Source organism: Oncorhynchus clarkii, chromosome 13, assembly GCF_045791955.1.
Source record: "Oncorhynchus clarkii lewisi isolate Uvic-CL-2024 chromosome 13, UVic_Ocla_1.0, whole genome shotgun sequence".
In the NCBI taxonomy this organism is placed as follows: domain Eukaryota; kingdom Metazoa; phylum Chordata; class Actinopteri; order Salmoniformes; family Salmonidae; genus Oncorhynchus; species Oncorhynchus clarkii.
Genome location: NC_092159.1, coordinates 32,487,738 through 32,514,190, shown reverse-complemented (window position 1 = coordinate 32,514,190; position 26,453 = coordinate 32,487,738). Strand labels below are relative to the sequence as shown.

General features: G+C 44.3%; 1 protein-coding gene across 2 annotated transcripts in view; it reads left to right on the top strand.

Annotated features, from left to right (window-relative positions):
• The window catches only part of LOC139364542 (serum response factor-like), a 28,741-nt gene extending 16,184 nt beyond the window's left edge, over positions 1 to 12,557 (top strand). The window contains exons 3-8 of one of the 2 annotated variants that reach the window (XM_071101350.1): positions 1,853 to 2,105; positions 2,629 to 2,775; positions 8,245 to 8,349; positions 10,327 to 10,503; positions 10,870 to 10,946; positions 11,053 to 11,301. In XM_071101350.1, coding sequence (XP_070957451.1) covers positions 1,853 to 2,105; positions 2,629 to 2,775; positions 8,245 to 8,349; positions 10,327 to 10,503; positions 10,870 to 10,946; positions 11,053 to 11,142 — 849 coding nt within the window. In that variant the 3' untranslated portion in view covers positions 11,143 to 11,301. Of the gene's footprint in view, positions 1 to 1,852; positions 2,106 to 2,628; positions 2,776 to 8,244; positions 8,350 to 10,326; positions 10,504 to 10,869; positions 10,947 to 11,052 lie in introns of both variants that reach the window. The other variant, XM_071101351.1, reaches the window with a different exon arrangement.
• Positions 12,558 to 26,453: the final 13,896 nt, after the last annotated feature.

Genomic DNA, 26,453 nt, shown 5'->3' with positions numbered 1-26,453 from the left:
TACATTTCACATGCTGTTGTGCAAATGGAATAGACAACAGGTGGAAATTATAGGCAATTAAGCAAGACACCCCCAATAAAGGAGTGGTTCTGCAGGTGGGGACCACAGACCACTTCTCAGTTCCTATGCTTCCTGGCTGATGTTTTGGTCACTTTTGAATGCTGCCGGTGCTTTCACTCTAGTGGTAGCATGAGACGGAGTCTACAACCCACACAAGTGGCTCAGGTAGTGCAGCTCATCCAGGATGGCACATCAATGCGAGCTGTGGCAAGAAGGTTTGCTGTGTCTGTCAGCGTAGTGTCCAGAGCATGGAGGCGCTACCAGGAGACAGGCCAGTACATCAGGAGACGTGGAGGAGGCCGTAGGAGGGTAACAACCCAGCAGCAGGACCGCTACCTCCGCCTTTGTGCAAGGAGGAGCACTGCCAGAGCCCTGCAAAATTCCTCCAGCAGGCCACAAATGTGCATGTCTGCTCAAACGGTCAGAAACAGACTCCATGAGGGTGGTATGAGGGCCCGGCCTCCACAGGTGGGGGTTGTGCTTACAGCCCAACACCGTGCAGGATGTTTTTCATTTGCCAGAGAACACCAAGATTGGCAAATTCGCCACTGGCGCCCTGTGCTCTTCACAGATGAAAGCAGGTTCACACTGAGCACATGTGACAGACGTGACAGTCTGGAGACGCCGTGGAGAACATTCTGCTGCCTGCAACATCCTCCAGCATGACCGGTTTGGCGGTGGGTCAGTCATGGTGTGGGGTGGCATTTCTTTGGGGGGCCGCACAGCCCTACATGTGCTCGCCAGAGGTAGCCGGACTGCTATTATGTACCGAGATGAGATCCTCAGACCCCTTGTGAGACCGTATGCTGGTGCGGTTGGCCCTGGGTTCCTCCTAATGCAAGACAATGCTAGACCTCATGTGGCTGGAGTGTGTCAGCAGTTCCTGCAAGAGGAAGGCATTGATGCTATGGACTGGCCCGCCCGTTCCCCCAGACCTGAATCCAATTGAGCACATCTGAGACATCATGTCTCGCTCCATCCACCAACAGACTGTTGCACCACAGACTGTCCAGGAGTTGGCGGACGCTTTAGGCCAGGTCTGGGAGGAGATCCCTCAGGAGACCATCTGCCACCTCATAAGGAGCATGCCCAGGCATTTCCATTGATAATTTTTGTGTGATTTTGTTGTCAGCACATTCAACTATGTAAAGAAAAAAGTATTTAATAAGAATATTTCATTCATTCAGATCTAGGATGTGTTATTTTAGTGTTCCCTTTATTTTTTTGAGCAGTGTACATTTTACAGACAGTATATATTTTCTTTACTTGACAATTGCTACCAAAGCAAGTGGCTTTGATCTTGGCGAGCTACACAAGCATATTTAACTATTTTCTTTGGTAGTTTGTCAATTCAAGCGAGGGGTCCTAAGCCTCAATTATTTCCCAGCATTGTTTGTTCAAATTGGAAAATGTTCTCATCTTGTCATCGCTGTCTCTCCCCCCATCCCCAGACTCAAATCTGCTTTGCTTGATTTTCATAAAGCTAGTTAGCACACCAGCTTGCTCACAAACTACTCCAGGAGTTGAAGCTTAGCCCTTCAATGGAATCCTTGACATGTATCAGCAACTTGTAAAATCTAAAAACACTCAGTGTGCTGACTGATGGACAGAGTGCATTATTTACCTGCAATGTTTCTCGGCATGAGAGAACGCAAACACATTTGGTTGGTAACGTCCCCTTATGTTTGGCTATCAAATTATCTACATATCATAAGCTACATAAGTAAAGATTCTCTCCAAATGCACTGATAACAGATGAGTAAATATCTCTCCTGCTTTCTCCATTTCTCAGGACATGATGAAGCCGACCTTCACCATGGCCAATCTGCCTGCCGGTGTCAACACCCAACCTACGTCGACGTCTTCTTCCTCCACCACCTCCTCCGTGGCCATGCACTTGCAGAACAGCATCCCTGCCACCTGCTGGCAGGTCTCGGCGGGCATCAATACTCACAGTGCCACCAGCTGTGCCAACGGCACGGTGCTGAAGACCTCAGCCACGTCAACGAGCGTCATGCTACCTGGAGGGTTCACCCTCATGTCCGGTGAGTGAGGGGGGGTGTCCTGTGTTTTGGTGTGGCTTGGTTGTTTTTTTTCTTTGCCTCATCATTACCCACCTTATTGACTTGATTTATCTGTGTTATTTACTTCTATTCACCCCGCTGAATTGTTCACTCGTTTCAGAATTGCCCTTTTCTTTTTTTTATTGGTTGAGAATATTGCACCCCAATAAAACAAACAATCCTCTGGGGCTTTTTGGCTGTGTTTGCATGTGGTTTGTCTGTGTGACTGTTTTGACTGAGTGTGTTTTGTTTGAGTCTGTCTGTCTGTGGCTGTACATTTTTCTGTGAAACTGTCTGTATTTTGTCTGAGGCTTTGTTCTGTCTGTGTTTGAGTATGTTTTGTCGGTGATGCTGTGTTATATGGCTGTTTTGTTTGTGTGGCTATGTCCGTTTACCCTCTATCTTTTCTTTGTCTTTCTCGCTGTGTTGTGTGTTTTCTTGGTCTATTTGCTGGTTCCACTGCGTGAGACCTGGGCACCGCTAATCTTCTCTGCGCGTCCTCTAGGCGCACCGCTTCCCCTTGGCACGCACACCATTCCACTCAGTCAGCTCCAGGGCCCCTTGGCCCAGACCAGCATCACCACCGCAGGGCACACCCAGCAGGGCCAGCAGACCACCCTGCTCCGCCTACCTACAACTGTCTCGCTCACAGGTCAGGGGCTTCTTCACCCCGCCACGTCATGTTATGTTTTGTTTCCTTGCCACGATACTTCCGAGCATCAACTCTCCCTGAATTGCAAATCAACCCCTATCTCCTAGACTTTTGGCAAGCAATATGGCAACAATTCTGACTTAATGGGGGAAAAAATGGTCTGCACAACAAATAATCTTCAATGATTTAATTTATTCTCTGTACGACCACAGCCGCCTTTAGTGTACAGCTTAACCAATTTTGTTATATTTTTTAAGATGATTCTGCCTTACCTATCAGAGGGCATGATGGAGCTACCACAATTTTGTTACATACATCCAATCTTCTCCGATCAACCATGGGGTTGATTTGGGATTTCTCCCCCTGTCTGCATGCATCTCTCACTCTGTTGATGTTTGTGTCCAGTGTCTCCAAATTGAGCCCAGTTTGTTTGCATCTAGGATTCCAGTCATTTCTCTGTAGCTACCTCTTGTCGCTGTTCAAAACTGTATCTCCCAATATCTCTATGCCTGTCTGTTAGTGTCCTTTTCAAGGTTTGTCTTTACCTCACTGTCTCTCTATTAGAGGTCAACCGATTAATCGGAATGGCCAATTACTTAGGGCCGATTCCAAGTTTTCATAACAATCTGCATTTTTCGACACCGATAATGGCCGATTACATTGCACACATTGCACGAGGAGACTGCGTGGTAGCGTGTGCAGCAAGGAGCCAAGGTAAGTTGCTAGCTAGCATTAAACGTATCTTTATAAAAACAATCAATCAATCTTGGGGCCTCCCGGGTGGTGCAGTGGTCTAAGGAGATTCTGGGTTCGAGTCCAGGCTCTGTAGCAGCCGGCTGAGACCATGGGGCGGTGCAAAATTGGCCCAGCGTCGTCTGGTTTAGGGAGGGTTTGGCCGGCAGGGATATCCTTGTCTCATCGCGCTCTAGCGATTCCTGTGATGGACCGGGCGCAGGGCACGCTGACCAGGTGTACGGTGTTTCCTCCAACACATTGGTGCGGCTGGCTTCCGGGTTGGATGGGCATTGTGTCAAAAAGCAGTGCGGCTTGGTTGGGTTGTGTTTCGAGGACGCATGGCTCTCGACCTTCGCCTCTCCCGAGTCCGTACTGGAGTTGCAGCTATGAGACAAGACTGTAACTACTACCAATTGGATACCACGAAATTGGGGAGAAAAAAGGACGTAAAAAAAATAATCAATCTTAACAAGTGACTAGTGATTAACTACACATGATTGATATTACTAGTTTATCTAGCTTGTCCTGCGTTGCATATAATCGATGCGGTGCCTGTTAATTTATCATCGAATCACATCCTACTTCACCAAACGGGTGGTGATTTAACAAGCGCATTCGTGAAAAAAAGCACTGTCGTTGCACCAATGTGTACCTAACCATAAACATCAATGCCTTTCTTAACATCAATACACAACTACCGTAATTTCTGGACTATTAAGCGCACCTGAATATAAGCCGCACCCACTGGATTTTTAAAAGAATATGTATTTTGTACATAAATAAGCCGCAGGTGCCTACCGGTACATTGAAACAAATTAACTTTACACAGCCTTTAAATGAAACACGGCTTGTAACAAAAATTTAAAAAATGGCAGTAAACAGTAGCCTACCAAGAAAGTCATTGGTCACTATCTTCCTCCTCCTGTGCACTGAAACCACTGAAGTCATCTCCTTCGGTGTCGGAATTGAATAGCCTCAGTTGAAACACCTCTGCCGTCTTCAAGCTCATTTTCTAGTTCGGGCCATCTGCTTTTCTTCCCTCTGAAAGCTTTTGTTGTCTTTTTGCACTGAGTCAGTTCCTCACGCTGCTGTTTCCACGTCTTATCATCATTAAGGCCAAGCTCCCATGCAGCAGCTCTATTTCCTTTTCCAACAGCCAGATCGATCGCCTTCAACTTGAAAGCTGCATCATATACATTTATCTGTGTCTTTGCCATGATGAGGGTGACAAAATGACTACCGTAATCAGAATGATGGGAAGTTTGCGCGCGCTCGATTTACGTCACATTATGTGACGGTGCTCAGTTTTTTTGGCGGCATGAATCTTGTGAAAGCGGGAAAAATCCATAAATTAGCCGCGTCATTGTATAAACCGCGAGGTTCAAAAAAGTAGAGGCTTATAGTCTGGAAATTACGGTATATATTTTTAAACCTGCACATTTAGTTAATATTGTCTGCTAACATGAATTTATTTTAGCTAGGGAAATTGTCACTTCTCTTGCGTTCTGTGCAAGCAAAGTCAGGCAGTTTGGGCCGCCTGGCTCGTTGCGAACTGTGTGAAGACCATTTCTTCCTAACAAAGACTGTAATTGGGCCTCCCAGGGGGCGCAGTGGTTAAGGGCGCTGTACTGCAGCGCCAGCTGTGCCATCAGAGACTCTGGGTTCGCGCCCAGGCTCTGTCGTAAACCGGTCGCAACCGGGAGGTCCGTGGGGCGACGCACAATTGGCCTAGCGTCGTCCGGGTTAGGGAGGGTTTGGCCGGTAGGGATGTCCTTGTCTCATCGCGCACCAGCAACTCCTGTGGCGGGCCGGGGGCTAACCAAGGTTGCCAGGTGCACAGTGTTTCCTCCGACACATTGGTGCGGCTGGCTTCCGGGTTGGATGCGCGCTGTGTTAAGAAGCAGTGTGGCTTGGTTGGGTTGTGTATCGGAGGACGCATGACTTTCAACCTTCGTCTCTCCCGGGCCCGTACGGGAGTTGTAGCGATGAGACAAGATAGTAGCTACTAAAAACAATTGGATACCACGAAATTGGGGAGAAAAAGGGGTAAAATTTAAAATAAAAAAAGACCGTAATTAATTTGCCAGAATTGTACATAATTATGACATAACATTGAAGGTTGTGCAGTGTGACAGTAATATTTAGACTTGGGGATGCCACCCGTTAGATAAATTACGTAACGGTTCCGTATTTCACTGAAAGAATAAACATTTTGTTTTCGAAATGATAGTTTCCGGATTTGACCATATTAATGACCTATTTCTGTGTGTTATTATTGTTATGTCTATTATTTGATAGAGCAGTCTGACTGGGCGGTGGTAGGCAGCAGCAGGCTCGTAAGCATTAATTCAAACAGCACTTTCCTCCATTTGCCAGCAGCTCTTCTTGAAGCACAGCGCTGTTTATGACTTCAAGCCTATCAACTCCCGAAATTAGGCTGGCAATACTATAGTGCCTATAAAAGAACATCCAATAGTCAAAGGTATATGAAATACAAATGGTATAGAGAGAAATGGTCCTATAATAACTACAACCTAAAACTTCTTACCTGGGAATATTGAAGACTCGTGTTAAAAGGAACCACCAGCTTTCTCATGTTCTGAGCAAGGAACTTAAACGTTAGCTTTTTTACATGGCACATATTGCACTTTTACTTTCTTCTCCAACACTTTGTTTTTGCATTATTTAAACCAAATTGAACATGTTTCATTATTTGAGACTAAATACATTTTATTACAGCTGTTACTGATGGTGTGTAGCCCAGCTCTAAGTTAAAATAAGTGTTCATTCAGTATTGTTGTAATTGTCATTATTACAAATGTGTGTGTGTGTATATATATATATATATATATAATAAATAAATTGGCCGATTTTAATCGGTATCGTCGTTGAAAAATCATAATCTCCATCTCAGTCTCTCTCTGTTTGTTTGAGCCTGGGCTTTAGTCTCTCTTTACATTGCGATAAAGGCAAAAATACTAACATTTACAATGCAGTGAGAAGCATGTTTTTTATCTCCTTATGAGATTTAAATATGGTGCTCTGCTTGCAAGCAGTCACAGGAGAGGGCTCATTTGTTGACGGGACAAAGAGAGGCAATGAGGATGGATAATATGGACTCATGGAAGGGTAAACAGAGCTATATTTTAGGGACAAGGAGCGGGAGGAGTACGATAACTAAGTCGGTGTGTAGATAGGGACAGGAATATAGGGAAGTGGATATTTTAGTCTGTTCACTGGTGAGTGTTTGTTACTGAATGGGTGTGTGGGGGGGGGGGGGGGGGGGGGGGGGGCTCGCATTACAGCTGTTACTGATGGTGTGTAGCCCAGCTCTAACCTCTTATCACAATAAAAAAATTTGAGCAGGGCTAAAAGTAACCCCCACCCAGAGATAGAAAAAAGCGTGAGTTGAAAGTTCCACACTTGTGTCCAATGTACCCTCACTTTTTTTTCTGCACTTGAATGTTGTGAAAATTCTGTGCAACTTCCAGCACGCGTTTACTGTGAACACAAGTTCGTTTTTACAGTGGCCAATTAGGCGACTGGCTACTTGATCATAATGTAGGCCTACCAGAGTGACCTAACATCAAAAACAATGGAGATAATGCATCCCATAAAATTAACACTGAAATAGCTGTTCAATCATTGAGCCAACAGTAGCTGCCAATGTACAATGTAGGCCTACATTCCATTAGATTTTTTGAGGGAAAAACATGCAGGGTTTGACATTAACCTGCTTATCCACTTGTCCTTCAGATAAGGAGGTGACTGAAAATGTTGTGGTGCTTGATCCAATAATGCATTTTAATTTTGTAAAGTGGTTTATCAATCCCATACCATTATTACAGAGAATCAGGCAAATTACACACATGGCTACATGCAGCTCTCACTTTGATCTCAAAACAAGCACATCTACTCACGCTGTAAACACAGTCCAATTCAAAGTAAACTGCACAGATCCATATACTGTAAGGCAATGGTCTATTTGCATATAGGCCTACTGCAGCTTTGATAGGTTATGACGCACTGGTCTGTGTAGAGTATGGGCTGAGTCATGTGTATCAATGGGATAGAATCCTATGATGATGCGTTCTGCCTACAACAATCTCTTGCATAGTTTGTTTTGTTTCTGTATATTGCATGAAAAGTGGCTAATATTGCTTTGATTCGATCACAATCGCCACAGTAAAAGGAAACCATTGATAGTGTTAACTTTCTAGAGTTTTCCCTGTTAGTTAAGTGTGGTTTAATCTTGTGCTTCTCTGTGGGCTAATATTTCTCCTGCGCAGCAGTCCCCGGGCTACTGCGTAGACGCGCGCAGCTTAGAGGGAACATTGCTTGTGTCAGTTTTCTCACTTGGTCATAATCTTCATGAACTGTAGTGAATGTAAGCTAACAATGGGGAAATTCTTTAAAATTGTCAGTAGTAATAGCCCAAGTACTTCATTTTATAAAATCACAACTGCTGAAAATGGAACACCTTTGTGTTAAATAGCATATCTGACAGCTGTATAGATGGGGATTCTGTGTTACTTTTCTGTAGGTCTGTTAACCCTTGCTCAGCCATTTAACTGGTACACACCACTTCACTAACCCATTCATATTTACCACCCAACTTTAGTTATGTACCTATCAGAGGTAACATGCAAACTTGGCCTCCTATAGTGAGTGTGCGAAAGTAGTTGAATGGCAAATTTAATATTCTCTCTCTACGTGTGTGTGCATCTTTCTCAGGCGGAGGGATGGGCCAGCAGCTGCAGGCCATCCAGGTTCACCCCAGCAGCCAGCAGAGCTCTGTGAGCCATAGTGACCTTTCCCACATTACAAGCAACTCCACAGGTAAACAACAACCACCATACACTCACAGCAGCCTGTCTGCTTATGAGCCCATTTGACTACAATGCCAATGTGATTTGAGGGGGGTAAACAGCAATGTGATGATATTATTAGTATTGAGGGAGGGGGGGGGGGGTTAATGTTAAGTGTTAAATTGCTATATGATGACTAGTAGGCTTTTTACCCCACTCTCAAACGCGACAAACAGCAGTCTGTTTACAAGTTGACGTAATAATGAAATGGGCTCCTTGATGGACCCAATCCCAAGGAGGAGGGTCTGGAATGACTGGTGTAGCAGAGCAGTAGCCCCATCTAGAGGGCAAATGGAGAGACTGACTTGAGTGCTACTTCTCAGTGGCAAGTGAAATCGACCTCTATTCTCTAGCTCTTCCTCACTAGGCATTCCTATAGATCTGAAAGCACTGGACAGGTATTGACAATATGGTAATTGCTTCTCCTTGCCTTCTCATAGGCTGAGCTACTGTATACACTCGCATTATCTGCTAACCATGTGTATGTGACCAATAAAATTGTATTTGATTTGAGCTGGTCTTGTCTCCGCCCTAACAATGGGAGTCATCCCAATGGCGGGAAGGCAGGCGGTCTGCTTATCCTTGACTGATTTTGATGGAGTATACCCTCTCGCTATTGGGCCCAGTTTTTCAAAACTTTTATGATTTTGGCAATGGGATTGGATTAAATGTTCGATTCTGGTATTTCAAAACAGAAAAACTAGAATGATTCTGATCATTTGGATTTGGTAATCCAATCTGACCTTTAACCAATGATGTGAATGGAATTCTACAGTATTTCATTAATTTTTCAAGGTCAAAATGACACATTTCGGTATTTTATTTGTTGTAGTAGGGACACTAACATTTAGTACCCTTAAAAATAGGTTTAGGTTTTTGGTTAAAAAATAAAAAGGATTTTTGTATTTTTATTTTGTCAGTTCACATAATATAATTTAAAAGTAAGCATTAAGGTGTCTAATAGAATATACTTGACAAAAAACAAATGTAGACATTTTATTAATGCATTTCTAAAGCATCCAAAATCTCTTCTTTTTTTTTACAAGAAAATAAACCAAAATGGCTGTGTGGTGGCTTCAATACAGCGTTCCCTGTCAGTCATCCAGGGTTCATACACATTAAAATTATTAAAGGAGAAGTTTCCTTTTTTTACAACCAAATCTCTCTCTTGATGTAAATGGCATGTTTTATAGAAGGGTTCAGACACCTTTTTTTGTTTGTAATTTCACATGTTTTTGAGAAATGTACCCCAAACAGCAAATCACTTCCTCGTGCTCTTGTGTAGTATGGGGGCCCTGGAAAAACGTGAAGGGAAAAAATACTCTAACACCCAAATACATAATTTTAGAAAAGAGAAAAGCGCTCAGTATAGTGATGCAGGTCTTTAGCTGTTGTACAAATGAAATTGCATTCCAAACTTTATCCGCAATGTTATATTCCCTTGTGTGTTTCTCAAACATGTGAAATCACAAAGGTGTTTGGATCCCCTTCAATAATAGAGATTTGGTTGTGAAACAGTTTTTCCAAACTCAAAGGTAGTGATTATGATAGTTTTGATGCCATAAATGTAGCTGTTGATCCCACTGGAAGGGTGGATATAGAATGGTGAAAGGCACTACAACCGAGAAATGTCAATGTCACTAAGGTGGGGAGATCAAACAGTATTCCATCAAAGGTAACTAATTTTATGAAATGCTTGATTGCAGTATTGGTATGTGGTCATTTGTTAAATTGAGAAGTGTCAAATATCATGTACTTGCAGTACAAGTAATATGCAGGCTGTTTTTAATCTTACTTGCCTTTTATTAACATCAGTCTTTGTTTCACTATGACTGTAGAAGTAGTAACATTTAATGTTGAAGTCACCATTCATACTTGTATGAATGAACCATGTAGAATATTGATATGCATCCCTCATTGCCCTTGTTGTCCTGTCTCCCTAATTCAGTGAGCCTCCCCACCACCATCGTCACGTCCTCAGTGCCCTCATCGATGGGTGGTCACATGATGTACCCCGGCGCCCACACTGTTATGTACGCCACACCTACAACCTCGTTGGGTGACGGCAGTCTGACCGTGCTTAACACCTTCCCACAGACAGCCCATACACAGTCCCATGACCCCGGTGAGCCAATCAGAGTCCAGACACCACAACTGGCCTAACAGGGCACTGATATACAGTGAGCTCAAAGTATTGGTACAGTGACAACTTTTTTGTTGTTGTTTTGGCTATGTACTCCAGCATTTGGATTTGAAATGATACAATGACTGAGGTTTAAATGCAGACTGTCAATAATTTGAGAGTATTTTCATCCATATCGGTTGAACCGTTTAGAAATTACATTACAATGTCATATCATCATGATGTCACTATCGACGGTGGCTGTCAATCATCCTCAATAGACGATACTATCGTAATATCGGCCAACCCTACTGGCTCGTTTATGTGTGCGATTTAATTTATTGGATTCGTTTTTCCCATCCCAACTAGGCGCTGTATCGCAGGTGTTCCTCACAGGACATCCTGGGACAGTTCAGATCCCTGTGTCAGCAGTGCAGCTCCACCCGGTAATTGACACCCATGTTCCCTCTGTCATCACAACTCTGTTACCTCAACACTACCCTCACTGCTCAACAATACTGTCACCTAATCCCCTCTCCTTTTGACCTTTAGATGATGATTGGTCAGCAGTCAAGCAGCAGCAACCTCACAGAGCTTCAAGTGGTCAACCTGGACGCCCAGCATCACTCAAAGGATGATTGACCCACCCCACATATCAATAGACTGCTTTACCCAGACACACATTTAAATGCACACACACACCAGGGGATCACCGACGCCTTGCCAACAGACTGCCACCCCCTATTTATTACTGCCTTTTCACAGCAATTATGTTTTTCTTCTTTAAAAAAAAAAAAAAAACCTTTTAAGAATATGCACACACACTTACAAAGGATTGAGGTGTGGTACTGCCATTTTACTTTGTATACATTTTTGTATATTTGTCTTATTTTCTTTCTCTGCAAGAGTAGCTTGGCTTGACATATCCACACATTGCTGGGGCTACAGCTTCACATTTCAATCAGACACTTGTAGTGTGTACACATACCGGTTATACGTATGTGAACTGAAGAGGTTTTAATATTTTGTTCTTCTTACGAATGTATTCTCTTTTAAGCCCCCTGGGTATCCAAATGTTGATTACTTATTTTTCTTATGTTGGCATATGAATGATGGCTCTACACTACCAGTTGCTGTCATTAGGGTAATCATGTTTTTATTTCATTTCTGGGGGGGAAATGTACCATTGATGCCAGTATCTATTTGCTGATAATGAGAGATATATATCATTAACAAAGCATTCCCCTCAAAATCAAGCAAATGTCAAATTGACATATTTGTACCTTATGACTCTGCCATGTAGCTTGACTGCTATGCTTCTATGCTGTGATAGTGGGCTGATACATTGACTTGCCCTTGTACTCGGGCAGGGTACCACCACTGGTTTAGGTCGTGCCCTATCATTTTGTAGGTTAAGGAATTACTTTAGAACATCGCAAGGTTAATCTGGAAGACTGGCGCAGGCATTTCTTCTCTTCTCTGTGTGAATCTACAGCACTTACTGTGTTGCTGCATAGATGGTACTGTATTTCCCATCAACTACTGAACTATTACCCCAATTGTAAAGGGGTGTTTTCAGGATGCTGGTTATGATTTCAATATTGAAGGACATTGTCTTAGTACCTAATACCCAAGTTTTTTTTTTTTTTTTACACATACAAGTATGCCAGTCTAGACCTATTACAGGATTTTGACGATTTAACTATCTGGGTTGTGTTCATCTGGGCTCCCAAGTGGTGCAGCGGTCGAAGACACTGCATCTCAGTGGAAGAGGTGTCACTACAGTCCCTGGTTCGAATCCAGGTTGTATCACAACCGGCTGTGATTGGGAGTCCCATCGGCAGTGCACAATTGCCCAGCGTTGTCGGGTTCTGGCCGGAGTAGGCCCGCCATTGTAAATAACAATTTGTTCTTAACTGACTTGCCTGGTTAAATGTAAAAACATATATATATATTAAATTAGGCACCAAACGGAAGAAAACTACCATATCAAAGCCTGTTTAGCCCATATTTTAGAAATCTGCTCTGCAATGTTGGGTGTTAGTATAACTGCACAAGTGTGGTTTTTAAAGAGAAAATCATCAAGCCAGTATTTATCGGTGTGGTTCTCTTGAGCTCATCCGTTGCCATCATGAGGGAAAAACAACATCAAAATGTTTAATGGGTAGTAATGTTAATTTACTTTTGTGGGAATCCTTGAAGGGCAAGCACCACTTTCTATCACTTAACTTGCCTGAAAAAAGACACACACACACACATACAGCTTCATGCCCACATTCTCTACCACGTGAACATCTTCTGAGATGGTTTTTGACAGTTAACCATTGTCACCTATGTTAAATATCTATTCTTCAATTTAAATGTATGAATAAAAATGTTTGTAGACAGTCACCAATATTTCCCCACTTCCTGTATGAAACAAACTGAAAAAGAATGGCTGTAATTGGGCTCCCAAGTGGCACAGCGGTCTAAGGAACGGCATCTCAGTGCTAGCGGTGTCACTACAAACCCTGGTTAGATTCCAGGCTGTATCACAACCGGCTGTGATTGGGAGTCCCATAGGGCAGTGCACAATTGGACCAGAGTCGTTAGGGTTTGGCCGGGGAAGGCCGTCATTGTAAATAAGAATTTGTTCTTAACTGACTTGCCTAGTTAAGTAATGTTTGCCTTGTCGAGGTAGTTTCAGTGCGTTCTGTGTGGTGCTTAGGGTTGGATTTATTAATCCAATGTATGCGTCAAACTATGCGTAATGGTCGCAGAAGGTGAATGTTGAACTTTTGTTGCACACATGCAGATTATGCTGCGTTCCATTTTGCTCAATAATACTGTTGGTGTGATCGAAGCGTTATTGTAATTCTGGTGTACCAAAATGCAAAAACACTAGGTGTGATCGAGGCATAAAGCAGAAAAGTGAAATCCTACAGCCTGTTTCCAAGCCACTAGACAAGTTCTGGATCTGGTACAGGGTCAGAAGGTACAAAGTATGACTGAGTAAGATCCATGGACCTCCAGTACAGATCTATAACTAAACTCTATAACTAAAAAGAAATGTCCCTGTCTTTCAAAGATAATTTGTAAAAATCCAAATAACTAAACAGATCTTCATTGTAAAAGGTTTAAACACTGTTTCCCATGCTTGTTCAATGAACCATAAACAATTAATGAACATGAACCTGTGGAACAGTCGTTAAGACACTAGCAGCTTACAGATGGTAGGCAATTAAGGACACAGTAATGAAAACTTAGGACACTAAAGAGGCCTGACTGAAAAACACCAAAGGAAGATGCCTAGGGTCCCTGCTCATCTGTGTGAACGTGCCTTAGGCATGCTGCAAGGAGGCATGAGGACTGCAGATGTGGCCAAGGCAATAAATTGCCATGTCTGTACTGTGAGATGCCTAAGCCAGCGCTACAGGGAGATGGCACGGACAGCTGATCGTCCTCGCAGTGACAGACCACATGTAACAACACCTGCACAAGATCAGTACATCTGAACGTCACACCTGCGGGACAGGTACAGGATGGCAACAACAACTGCCCGAGTTACACCAGGAACGCACAATCCCTCCATCCGCAATAGGCTGAGAGAGGCTGGACTGAGGGCTTGTAGGCCTGTTGTAAGGCAGGTCCTCACCAGACATCACCGGCAACAACGTCGCCTATGGGCACAAACCAACCGTCGCTGGACCAGACAGGACTGGCAAAAAGTGCTCTTCACTGACGAGTTGTGGTTTTGTCTCGCCAGGGGTGATGGTCAGATTTGCGTTTATCGTCGAAGGAATGAGCATTACACCGAGGCCTGTACTCTGGATCGATTTGGAGGTGGAGGGTCCGTCATGGTCTGGGGCGGTGTGTCACAGCATCATCGGACTAAGCTTGTTGTCATTGCAGGCAATCTCAACACTGTGCATTACAGGGAAGACATCCTCCTCCCTCATGTGGTACCCTTCCTGCAGGCTCATCCTGACATGACCATCCTGCATGACAATGCCACCAGCCATACTGCTCGTTCTGTGTGTGATTTCCTGCAAGACAGGAATGTCAGTGTTCTGCCACGGCCAGCAAAGAGCCCGGATCTCAATCCCATTGAGCACGTCAGGGACCTGTTGGATCGGAGGGTGAGGGCTAGGGCCATTCCCCCCAGAAATGTCCTGGAACTTGCAGGTGCCTTGGTGGAAGAGTGGGGTAACATCTCACAGCAAGAACTGGCAAATCTGGTGCAGTCCATTAGGAGGAGATGCACTGCAGTACTTAATGCAGCTGATGGCCACACCAGATACTGACTGTTACTTTTGATTTTGACCCCTACCCCCCCCTTTTTTTCAGGGACACATTATTCAATTTCTGTTAGTCACATGTCTGTGGAACTTGTTTGGTTTATGTCTCAGTTGTTGAATCTTATGTTCATACAAATATTTTATGTTTATACAAATATTTACACATGTTAAGTTTGCTGAAAATAAACGCAATTGACTGTGAGAGGATGTTTATTTTTTTGCTGAGTTCATCTTGCTGAGTCCCTACAGTGGGAAAATCAGTTATCAAGGTCAGACCCCGCGCTGCTACATCTATCACGGTCTGGACCATCATGTCAGAGATTGTCATTAAACAACTGAACCCCCGCCCCCAAAAAAGCTCCATATTACAACCTACGTGTTGTGATAATTGCTTTGCTTGCTTTATAAGCAGTTAGTTCAGATGCCTTGCCACCGTGATATATAGGCGTAAGGCCGAGACAATAAGACATCGTGGCAAAATAAATTGAACACGTAGCATTAAAAAGATCTAATTTAACCACCTGCTTTAAGACCCAAACAACGTTCCATAGAGAGTTACCGCAAGTTTCCAAGAAAACACGAGCAGTTTCCGCTATTTCAGCACCATTTCAACATTGTCAAATCACTTATGCTTAGTCTAATACAGCTAAATGATACCAAAAACAATTTAGTCCAATCAACGTAAGCTAAATATCATGTGTCCATTGTACTGATGTTTGTGTGCGAGCCTAAGTAGAAAAACATGTTGACTCTCCCTACTTGTAGAGAATTGCCAATGCCATCCTCCTCTCTCTCATGTTGCCGAAATGGTCTGTTACTGCCATACAGTACACGCTTTTAGTTTTTGTTGTCCTATGCTACCTGGATAAAATGCTTGCTCGCTAGTCTAATTTTCTTTAATGTGCAACGAAGAGCCAGCTAGTTAACATTAGCCTACTACATCTAGATACATACAGTACTAATCAAAAGTTTGTACACACCTACTCATTCAAGTTTTTTACGTTGACATCAAAACTATGAAATAACACATATGGAATCATGTAGTAACCAAAATAGTGTTAAACAAATCAAAATATATTTGAGATTCTTCAAAGTAGCCACCCTTTGCCTTGAAGACAGCTTCAAATCAAATTGTATTTGTCACATACACATGGTTAGCAGATGTTAATGCGAGTGTAGGGAAATGCTTGTGCTTCTAGATCCAACAATGCAGTAATAACAAACGAGTAATCTAACCTAACAATTCCACAACTACTACCTTATACACACAAGTGTAAAGGGATAAAGAATATGTACATAAAGATATATGAATGAGTGATGGTACAGAACGGCATAGGCAAGATGCAGTAGATGGTATCGAGTACAACATATACATATGAGATGAGTAATGTAGGGTATGTAAACAAAGTGGCATAGTTTAAAGTGGCAAGTGATACATGTATTACATAAAGATGCAGTAGATGATACAGAGTACAGTATATACAGTAGGGAGAACAAGTATTTGATACACTGCCGATTTTGCAGGTTTTCCTACTTACAAAGCATGTAGAGGTCTGTAATTTTTTATCATAGGTACACTTCAACTGTGAGAGACGGAATCTAAAACAAAAATCCAGAAAATCACATTGCATGATTTTTAAGTAATTCATTTGCATTTTATTGCATGACATAAGTATTTGATACATCAGAAAAGCAGAAGTTAATATTTGGTACAGAAACCTTTGCAATTACAGAGATCAGGAAATGTATGTAGTTCTTGACCAGGTTTACACACACTGCAGCAGGGGTTTTGGCCCACTCCTCCATACAGACCTTCTCCAGATCCTTCAGGTTTCGGGGCTGTCGCTGGGCAATACGGACTTTCAGCTCCTTCCAAAGATTTTCTATTGGGTTCAGGTCTGGAGACTGGCTAGGCCACTCCAGGACCTTGAGATGCTTCTTATGGAGCCACTCCTTAGTTGCCCTGGCTGTGTGTTTCGGGTCGTTGTCATGCTGGAAGACCCAGCCACGACCCATCTTCAATGCTCTTACTGAGGGAAGGAGGTTGTTGGCCAAGATCTCGCGATACATGGCCCCATCCATCCTCCCCTCAATACGGTGCAGTCGTCCTGTCCCCTTTGCAGAAAAGCATCCCCAAAGAATGATGTTTCCACCTCCATGCTTCACGGTTGGGATGGTGTTCTTGGGGTTGTACTCATCCTTCTTCTTCCTCCAAACACGGCGAGTGGATTTTAGACCAAAAAGCTCTATTTTTTTCTCATCAGACCACATGACCTTCTCCCATTCCTCCTCTGGATCATCCAGATGGTCATCGGAAAACTTCAGACGGGCCTGGACATGTGCTGGCTTGATCAGGGGGACCTTGTGTGCGCTGCAGGATTTTCATCCATGACGGCGTAGTGTGTTACTAATGGTTTTCTTTGAGACTGTGGTCCCAGCTCTCTTCAGGTCATTGACCAGGTCCTGCTGTGTAGTTCTGGGCTGATCCCTCACCTTCTTCATGATCATTGATGCCCCACGAGGTGAGATCTTGCATGGAGCCCCAGACCGAGGGTGATTGACCGTCATCTTGAACTTCCATTTTCTAATAATTGCGCCAACAGTTGTTGCCTTCTCACCAAGCTGCTTGCCTATTGTCCTGTAGCCCATCCCAGCCTTGTGTAGGTCTACAATTTTACCCCTGATGTCCTTACACAACTCTAATGAGTTCAAACAGGTGCAGTTAATAAAGGTAATGAGCGGAGAACAGGAGGGATTCTTAAAGAAAAACTAACAGGTCTGTGAGAGCTGGAATTCTTACTGGTTGGTAGGTGATCAAATACTGATGTCATGCAATAAAATGCAAATGAATTACTTAAAAATCATACAATGTGATTTTCTGGATTTTTGTTTTAGATTCTGTTCTCTACATGCTCTGTGAAGTAGGAAAACCTGCAAAATCGGCAGTGTATCAAATACTTGTTCTCCCCACTGTACATATACATATGAGATGGGTAATGTAGGGTATGTAAACATTATATTAAGTGGCATTGTTTAAAGTGGCTAGTGATACATTTTTTACATCAATTTCCATTATTTAAGTGGCTGGGGTTGAGTCAGTATGTTGGCAGCAGCCACTCAATGTTAGTGGTGGCTGTTTAACAGTCTGATGGCCTTGAGATAGAAGTTGTTTTTCAGTCTCACAGTCCCTGCTTTGATGCACCTGTACTGACCTCGCCTTCTGGATGATAGCGAGGTGAACAGGCAGTGGCTCGGGTGGTTGTTGTCCTTGATGATCTTTATGGCCCTCCTGTGACATTGGGTGGTGTAGGTGTCCTGGAGGGCAGGTAGTTTGCCCCTGGTGATGAGTTGTGCAGACCTCACTACCCTCTGGAGAGCCTTACGGTTGTGGGCGGAGCAGTTGCCGTACCAGGCGGTGATACAGCCCGACAGGATGCTCTCGATTGTGCATCTGTAGAAGTTTGTGAGTGCTTTTGATGACAAGCTGAATGTCTGAAGAGGCACTGCTGCACCTTCTTCACAACGCTGTCTGTGTAGGTGGACCAATTCAGTTTGTCCGTGATGTTTACGCAGAGGAACTTAAAACTTACTACCCTCTCCACTACGGTCCCGTCGATGTGGATGGGGGGTGCTCCCTCTGCTGTTTCCTGAAGTCCACAATCATCTCCTTTGTTTTGTTGACGTTGAGGTGAGGTTATTTTCCTGACACCACACTCCGAGGGCCCTCACCTCCTCCCTGTCGGTCGTCTCGTCGTTGTTGGTAATCAAGCCTACCACTGTGCTGTCGTCCACAAACTTGATGATTGATTTGGTGGCATGCATGGCCACGTAGTCATGGGTGAACAGGGAGTACAGGAGAGACCCCGGGTCTCAAGCTTGATGACGAATTTGGAGGGTACTATGGTGTTAAATGCTGAGCTGTAGTCGATGAACAGCATTCTCACATAGGTATTCCTCTTGTCCAGATGGGTTAGGGCAGTGTGCAGTGTGGTTGCGATTGCGTCGTCTGTGGACCTATTGGGGCGGTAAGCAAATTGGAGTGGGTCTAGGGTATCAGGTAGGGTGGAGGTGATATGGTCCTTGACTAGTCTCTCAAAGCACTTCATGATGACGGAAGTGAGTGCTACAGGGCGGTAGTCGTTTAGCTCAGTTACCTTAGCTTTCTTGGGAACAGGAACAATGGTGTCCCTCTTGAAGCATGTGGGAACAGCAGACTGGGATAAGGATTGATTGAATATGTGCGTAAACACACCAGCCAGCTGGTCTGCGCATGCTCTGAGGACGCGGCTGGGGATGCCGTCTGGGCCTGCAGCCTTGCGAGGGTTAACACGTTTAAATGTTTTACTCACGTCAGCTGCAGTGAAGGAGGGTCCGCAGGTTTATGTAGTGGGACGTGTCAGTGGCACTGTATAGTCCTCAAAGCAAGCAAAAAAGTTATTTAGTCTGTCTGGGAGCAGGACATCCTGGTCCGCGACGGGGCTGGTTTTCTTTTGTAATCCGTGATTGACCGTAGACCCTGCCACATAAGTCTTCTGTCTGATCCGTTGAATTGCGACTCTACTTTGTCTCTATACTGACGCTTAGCTTGTTTGATTGCCTTGCAGAGGGAATAGATACACTGTTTGTATTCGGTCATGTTTCTGGTCACCTTGCCCTGGTTAAAAGCAGTGGTTCGCGCTTTCAGTTTCGGGTGAATGCTGCCATCAATTGACGGTTTCTGGTTTGGGAATGTTTTAATCGTAGCTGTGGGTATAACATCGTCAATGCACTTTCTAATGAACTCGCTCACCGAATCAGCGTATTCATCAATGTTGTTGTTGGATGCAATGGATCCCAATCCACGTGATCGAAGCAGTCTTGAAGCGTGGAATCAGATTGGTTGGACCAGCGTTGAACAGACCTGAGCGCGGGAGCTTGTTGTTTTAGTCTCTGTCTGTAGGCTGGAAGCAACAAAATGGAGTCGTGGTCAGTTTTTCCAATAGGAGGGCGGAGGAGGGCCTTAAATGCGTCGTGGAATTTAGAATAACAATGATCCAGGGTTTTACCAGCCCTGGTTGCGCAATCGATATGCTGATAGAATTTAGGGAGTCTTGTTTTCAGATTAGCCTTGTTAAAATCCCCAGCTACAATGAATGCAGCCTCAGGATATGTGGTTTCCAGTTTACATAGAGTCAATTAAAGTTTGTTCAGGGCCATCGATGTGTCTGCTTGGGGGGGGGGGGGGGGGGATATATATGGCTGTGATTATAATCGAAGAGAATTCCCTTGGTAGATAATGCGGTCGACATTTGATTGTGAGGAATTCTAAGTCAGGTGAACAGAAGGACTTGAGTTCCTGTATGTTGTTATGATCACACCACGTCTCGTTAATCATAAGGCATACCCCCCCCCCACCCCCCGCCCCTGTTTTTACCAGAAAGATGCCTAACCTAAGATTACCTGGGGTACCAATGTAAGAAATAACACGTAAAAAAACTAAATACTGCATAGTTTCCTAGGAACGCGAAGCGAGGCGGCCCTCTCTGTCGGCGCCGGAAGACATTACTGGACAATCTGGACCCTTTCTTTGCACACTCTTGACGTTCTCTCAACCAGCTTCATTAGGAAGGCTTTTCTTGGACATTCCCACATATGCTGAGCACTTGTTGGCTGTTTTTCCTTCACTCTGTAGTCCAACTCATCCCAAACTTTTAGTAAGGCACACCTGTTAATTGAAATGTATTACAGGTGACTACCTCCTGAAGCTGGTTGAGAGAATGCCAAGAGTGTCCAAAGCTGTCATCAAGGCAAAGAGTGGCTACTTTGAAGAATCGCAAATATAAAATATATTTTGATTTGTTTAACACTTTTCTGGTTACTACATTGTTTTATTTCATGTTTTGATGTCTTCACTGTTATTGTACAATGTTGAAAATAGTAAAAATAAAGAAAAACCCTGGAATTAGTAGGTGTCCAAACTTTGAATGGTACTGTACATATTGAACTTCCATCCTCTCAGGGCAGGGTCAACAATGTATGAATCTGAATCACCATTATAATCGTTGGCCAGTACAGAGAATCAAATCAAATCAAATGTTATTGGTCGCATACACATTTAGCAGATGTTATTGCAGGTGTTATAGCGAAATGCTTGTGTTCCTAGCTACAACATTGCAGTAATATCTAACAATACACAACAATACACACAAAGTAAAAGAATGGAATTAAGTCAAAAAAAATTGCTAACTAGCTAGTCACTGGAGGACAACAACAAGAGATGCAACAATTCAAGCTTTTTCTTGCAATGATGTTTGGCTTTTGATGTGATGTGATTGGTGTGAAGCCAAATCCAAACTGGCTTCCCTTCACACTTCTTTTCCCATTCACAGTTGAGCTCACTGTTTCGCTCAATGATGCTCACTGGCTTCACTTGCATTTAACGCTATGTGCAGCAACAATGTCATACTCTTTTTGACCAGACAACATCAGATAGATGGGCTACACATACAGAGATAGAAGGGCACTGTTTTGCAAGCTCTGATACTTTCCCTGGTGAGATACATTCAGCCTCTTGCAAACTGAAGGAAAATTATGAAACACAGACGAAAGATACATTGATGTATTTTTTTGGCACATTTTTTTGTGGAAGCGTGGCTTCCCTTGGCATCCATGAATACACGCCATTGACTGTCATTAATAAAGTTAGACTAAAAGATCTTAGCGGAAATAATCATGAACAGACTAAATGGGGTTCTTGATACCATAAAAGAAAAAGAGCAAACATTTGTCATCAAAGGGTGTTTCATGTGGGACAACATCTGTACGCTGAAAGATATTACTACATCCACATCTGAATTTGATTTCTACATTTTGTGAATTGTTTAGAAAAAGCTTTTAATTATGGTTTACGTGAATATTGATGGTCTGTATTGAAATGTTATGGGTTCCCAAGTCCATTAATTGATATGTTTAAGTTACTGTATGCCGATCTACTGTCCAAGTTCATGTAAATAGGGGGGTGAAGCAGGGTTGCTCACTTAGCACAGCCTTGTATGTAATAGCTATTAGCCCTCTCCTAAAGCAAATGAAAGAAGATCCAAGTATTCAAGGTACTATCACCAGCTCTAGACAGCCTGTTGTCGCACTTGCTTATGCCAATGATGTCATAATCAAAAATCAAGATGAGTTGAAAAGATTAAACAATCATTTTTATTTATACAAAGAAGTCACTCGAGCTAAATTGAACCAAGATAAAAATGGATGGTGTTTGGATTGGAACTCCAATACACATACAAGTAAGGGGTGAAATTAGAATTTGGGGTGTATAAATATGTAACCGTAACAGTATAACTTTAGTCCGCTCCCTCGTCGGACTCGAACCAGGGACCCTCTGCACACACACACAACAATCACCCACGAAGCATCGTCACCAATCGAGCAATGAAAGCCGTGGCCCTTGCAGAGCAAGGAGAACAACCACTTCAGGTCTCAGAGAGAGTGACGTCACCGATTGAAACGCTATTAGAGCGCTATTAGCTCGTATTGCTACGGTCCTGTGCTTGTCAGAACTAGGAAACTGGTAGTAGTTATACACGCAATGTGTTCAACCAGTAAGCAAGTCAGAAATGTTCTGAGTTTTCTATTCCCTACTAGTACGTGAACGTGGCATATATTCCTATATTACACTGCTCAAAAAAATAAAGGGAACACTAAAATAACACATCCTAGATCTGAATGAATTAAATATTCTTATTAAATACTTTTTTCTTTACATTGTTGAATGTGCTGACAACAAAATCACACAAAAATTATCAATGGAAATCAAATTTATCAACCCATGGAGGTCTGGATTTGGAGTCGCACTCAATATTACACACTACAGGCTGATCCAACTTTGATGTAATGTCCTTAAAACAAGTCAAAATGAGGCTCAGTAGTGTGTGTGTGGCCTCCACGTGCCTGTATGACCTCCCTACAACGCCTGGGCATGCACCTGATGAGGTGGCGGATGGTCTCCTGAGGGATCTCCTCCCAGATCTGGACTAAAGCATCCGCCAACTCTTGGACAGTCTGTGGTGCAACGTCACCCCAAAGTTGGTGGATGGAGCGAGACATGATGTCCCAGATGTGCTCAATTGGATTCAGGTCTGGGGAACGGGCTGGCCAGTCCATAGCATCAATGCCTTCCTCTTGCAGGAACTGCTGACACACTCCATCCACATGAGGTCTAGCATTGTCTTGCATTAGGAGGAACTCAGGGCCAACCGCACCAGCATATGGTCTCACAAGGGGTCTGCTGATCTCATCTCGGTACCTAATGGCAGTCAGGCTACCTCTGGCGAGCACGTGGAGGACTGTGCGGCCCCCCAAAGAAATGCCACCCCACACCATGACTGACCCACCGCCAAACCGGTCATGCTGGAGGATGTTGCAGGCAGCAGAACGTTCTCCACGGCGTCTCCAGACTCTGTCACGTCTGTCAAGTGCTCAGTGTGAACCTGCTATCATCTGTGAAGAGCACAGGGCGCCAGTGGGGAATTTGCCAATCTTGGTGTTCTCTGGCAAATACCAAACGTCCTGCACGGTGTTGGGCTGTAAGCACAACCCCCACCTGTGGACGTCGGGCCCTCATACCACCCTCATGGAGTCTGTTTCTGACCGTTTGAGCAGACACATGCACATTTGTGGCCTGCTGGAGGTCATTTTGCAGGGCTCTGGCAGTGCTCCTCCTTGCACAAAGGCGGAGGTAGCGGTCCTGCTGCTGGGTTGTTGCCCTCCTACGACCTCCTCCACGTCTCCCGATGTACTGGCCTGTCTCCTGGTAGCGCCTCCATGCTCTGGACACTACGCTGACAGACACAGCAAACCTTCTTGCCACAGCTCGCATTGATGTGCCATCCTGGATGAGCTGCACTACCTGAGCCACTTCTGTGGGTTGTAGACTCCGTCTCATGCTAACACTAGAGTGAAAGCACCGCCAGCATTCAAAAGTGACCAAAACATCAGCCAGGAAGCATAGGAACTGAGAAGTGGTCTGTGGTCTCCACCTGCAGAACCACTCCTTTATTGGGGGTGTCTTGCTAGTTGCCTATAATTTCCACCTGTTGTCTATTCCATTTGCACAACAGCATGTGAAATGTATTGTCAATCAGTGTTGCTTCCTAAGTGGACAGTTTGATTTCACAGAAGTGTGATTGACTTGGAGTTACATTGTGTTGTTTAAGTGTTCCCTTTATATTTTTGAGCAGTGTATATTATATATATTCCTAGTTAGCAACAAGGAAATGGCGGAGTGATTTCTGTAGTGCACCCACATATAAAACAATGAGACCTATATTCAATGAGACAGATATTTAATGGTTGTATAAATGTGAAGCATCCGGTTGACGTTTCCACTTACTACCAAATTTGGTAGTGAGAGGATGCCCACTGGCCGGAAGTGGGATATGTATTTTGGCCGACATTCTGCAAATTTTCTCATCCATGAAACATTTGATCTTAATACAGTTTTATGTTCGCAAAACCAGAATATTGTAGCGACCCGCACAGACAGCTGTGTGTTATGTGTTAGGCTAGTAGGTGGTTGTGTTGTACTTACCAGTACCCAGTGTTCGCGGGGTCCGACATGCCAATCAACCTGCTATCTGCCAATCACGGGAATGTCTGGAATGTTCTGATGTCGGGCATCCTGGCGGTTGGCGGAGTGGCGTGGAGGGGGGATGGAGCATTGGAAGTTAAGACCAGGTTTAGCCTTTGTTCTCTCTCTTACGTCTGGCCTTCACAGTTGAAAGTCACGGTTGGCTTGTGGGGTATCTTTCGTTTATTTGGCGTGGGCTACTGCCAAACAGTAGCCTGTGTAAAGTTGGGTTAATAAACCGTCGATTCGTAAACTCAACCCTCTGTCTGGACAATTGTTCCTTTATGATCTAGTCTATACAGGTACTCAAGTCCTTCTGTTCACCTGATTTAGAATTCCTCACAATCAAATGTCGACCGCATTATCTACCAAGGGAATTCTCTTCGATTATAATCACAGCCGTATATATATTCCCCCCCAAGCAGACACATCGATGGCTCTGAACGAACTTTATTTGACTCTGTGCAAACTGGAATCCATTTATCTGGAGGCTGCATTCATTGTAGCTGGGGATTTTAACAAGGCTAATCTGAAAACAAGACTCCCTAAATTTTATCAGCATATCGATTGCGCAACCAGGGCTGGAAAAACCTTGGATCACTGCTATTCTAACTTCCACGACGCATATAAGGCCCTGCCCCGCCCTCCTTTCGGAAAAGCTGACCACGACTCCATTTTGTTGATCCCTGCCTACAGACAGAAACTAAAACAAGAAGCTCCTGCGCTGAGGTCTGTTCAACGCTGGTCCGACCAATCTGACTCCACACTCCAAGACTGCTTCCATCACGTGGACTGGGATATGTTTCGTATTGCGTCAGACAACAACATTGACGAATACGCTGATTCGGTGAGCGAGTTCATTAGAACGTGCATTGAAGATGTCGTTCCCATAGCAACGATTAAAACATTCCCAAACCAGAAACCGTGGATTGATGGCAGCATTCGCGTGAAACTGAAAGCCCGAACCACTGCTTTTAATCAGGGCAAGGTGACCGGAAACATGACTGAATACAAACAGTGTAACTATTCCCTCTGCAAGGAAATCAAACAAGCTAAGCGTCAGTATAGAGACAAAGTAGAATCTCAATTCAACGGCTCAGACACGAGGTATGTGGCAGGGTCTACAGTCAATTACAAAAAGAAAACCGGCCCCGTCACGGACCAGGATGTCTTGCTCCCAGGCAGACTAAATCACTTTTTTGCCCGCTTTGAGGACAATACAGTGCCACTGACACGGCCCGCAACTAAAACATGCAGACTCTCCTTCACTGCAGCCGACGTGAGGAAAACATTTAAACGTGTCAACCCTCGCATGGCTGCAGGCCCAGACGGTATCCCCAGCTGCGCCCTCAGAGCATGCGCAGACCAGCTGGCTGGTGTGTTTACGGACATATTCAATCAATCCCTATCCCAGTCTGTTGTTCCCACATGCTTCAAGAGGGCCACCATTGTTCCTGTTTCCAAGAAAGCTAAGGTAACTGAGCTAAACGACTACCGACCCGTAGCACTCACTTCCGTCATCATGAAGTGCTTTGAGAGACTAGTCAAGGACCATATCACCTCCACCCTACCTGACACCCTAGACCCACTCCAATTTGCTTACCGCCCAAATAGGTCCACAGACAATGCAATCTCAACCACACTGCACACTGCCCTAACCCATCTGGACAAGAAGAATACCTATGTGAGAATGCTGTTCATCGACTACAGCTCGGCATTTAACACCATAGTGCCCTCCAAGCTCGTCATCAAGCTCGAGACCCTGGGTCTCGACCCCGCCCTGTGCAACTGGGTACTGGACTTCCTGACGGGCCGCCCCCAGGTGGTGAGGGTAGGCAACAACATTTCCACCCCGCTGATCCTCAACACTGGGGCCCCACAAGGGTGCGTTCTGAGCCCTCTTCTGTACTCCCTGTTCACCCACGACTGCGTGGCCACGCACGCCTCCAACTCAATCATCAAGTTTGCGGACGACACAACAGTGGTAGGCTTGATTACCAACAACGACGAGACGGCCTACAGGGAGGAGGTGAGGGCCCTCGGAGTGTGGTGTCAGGAAA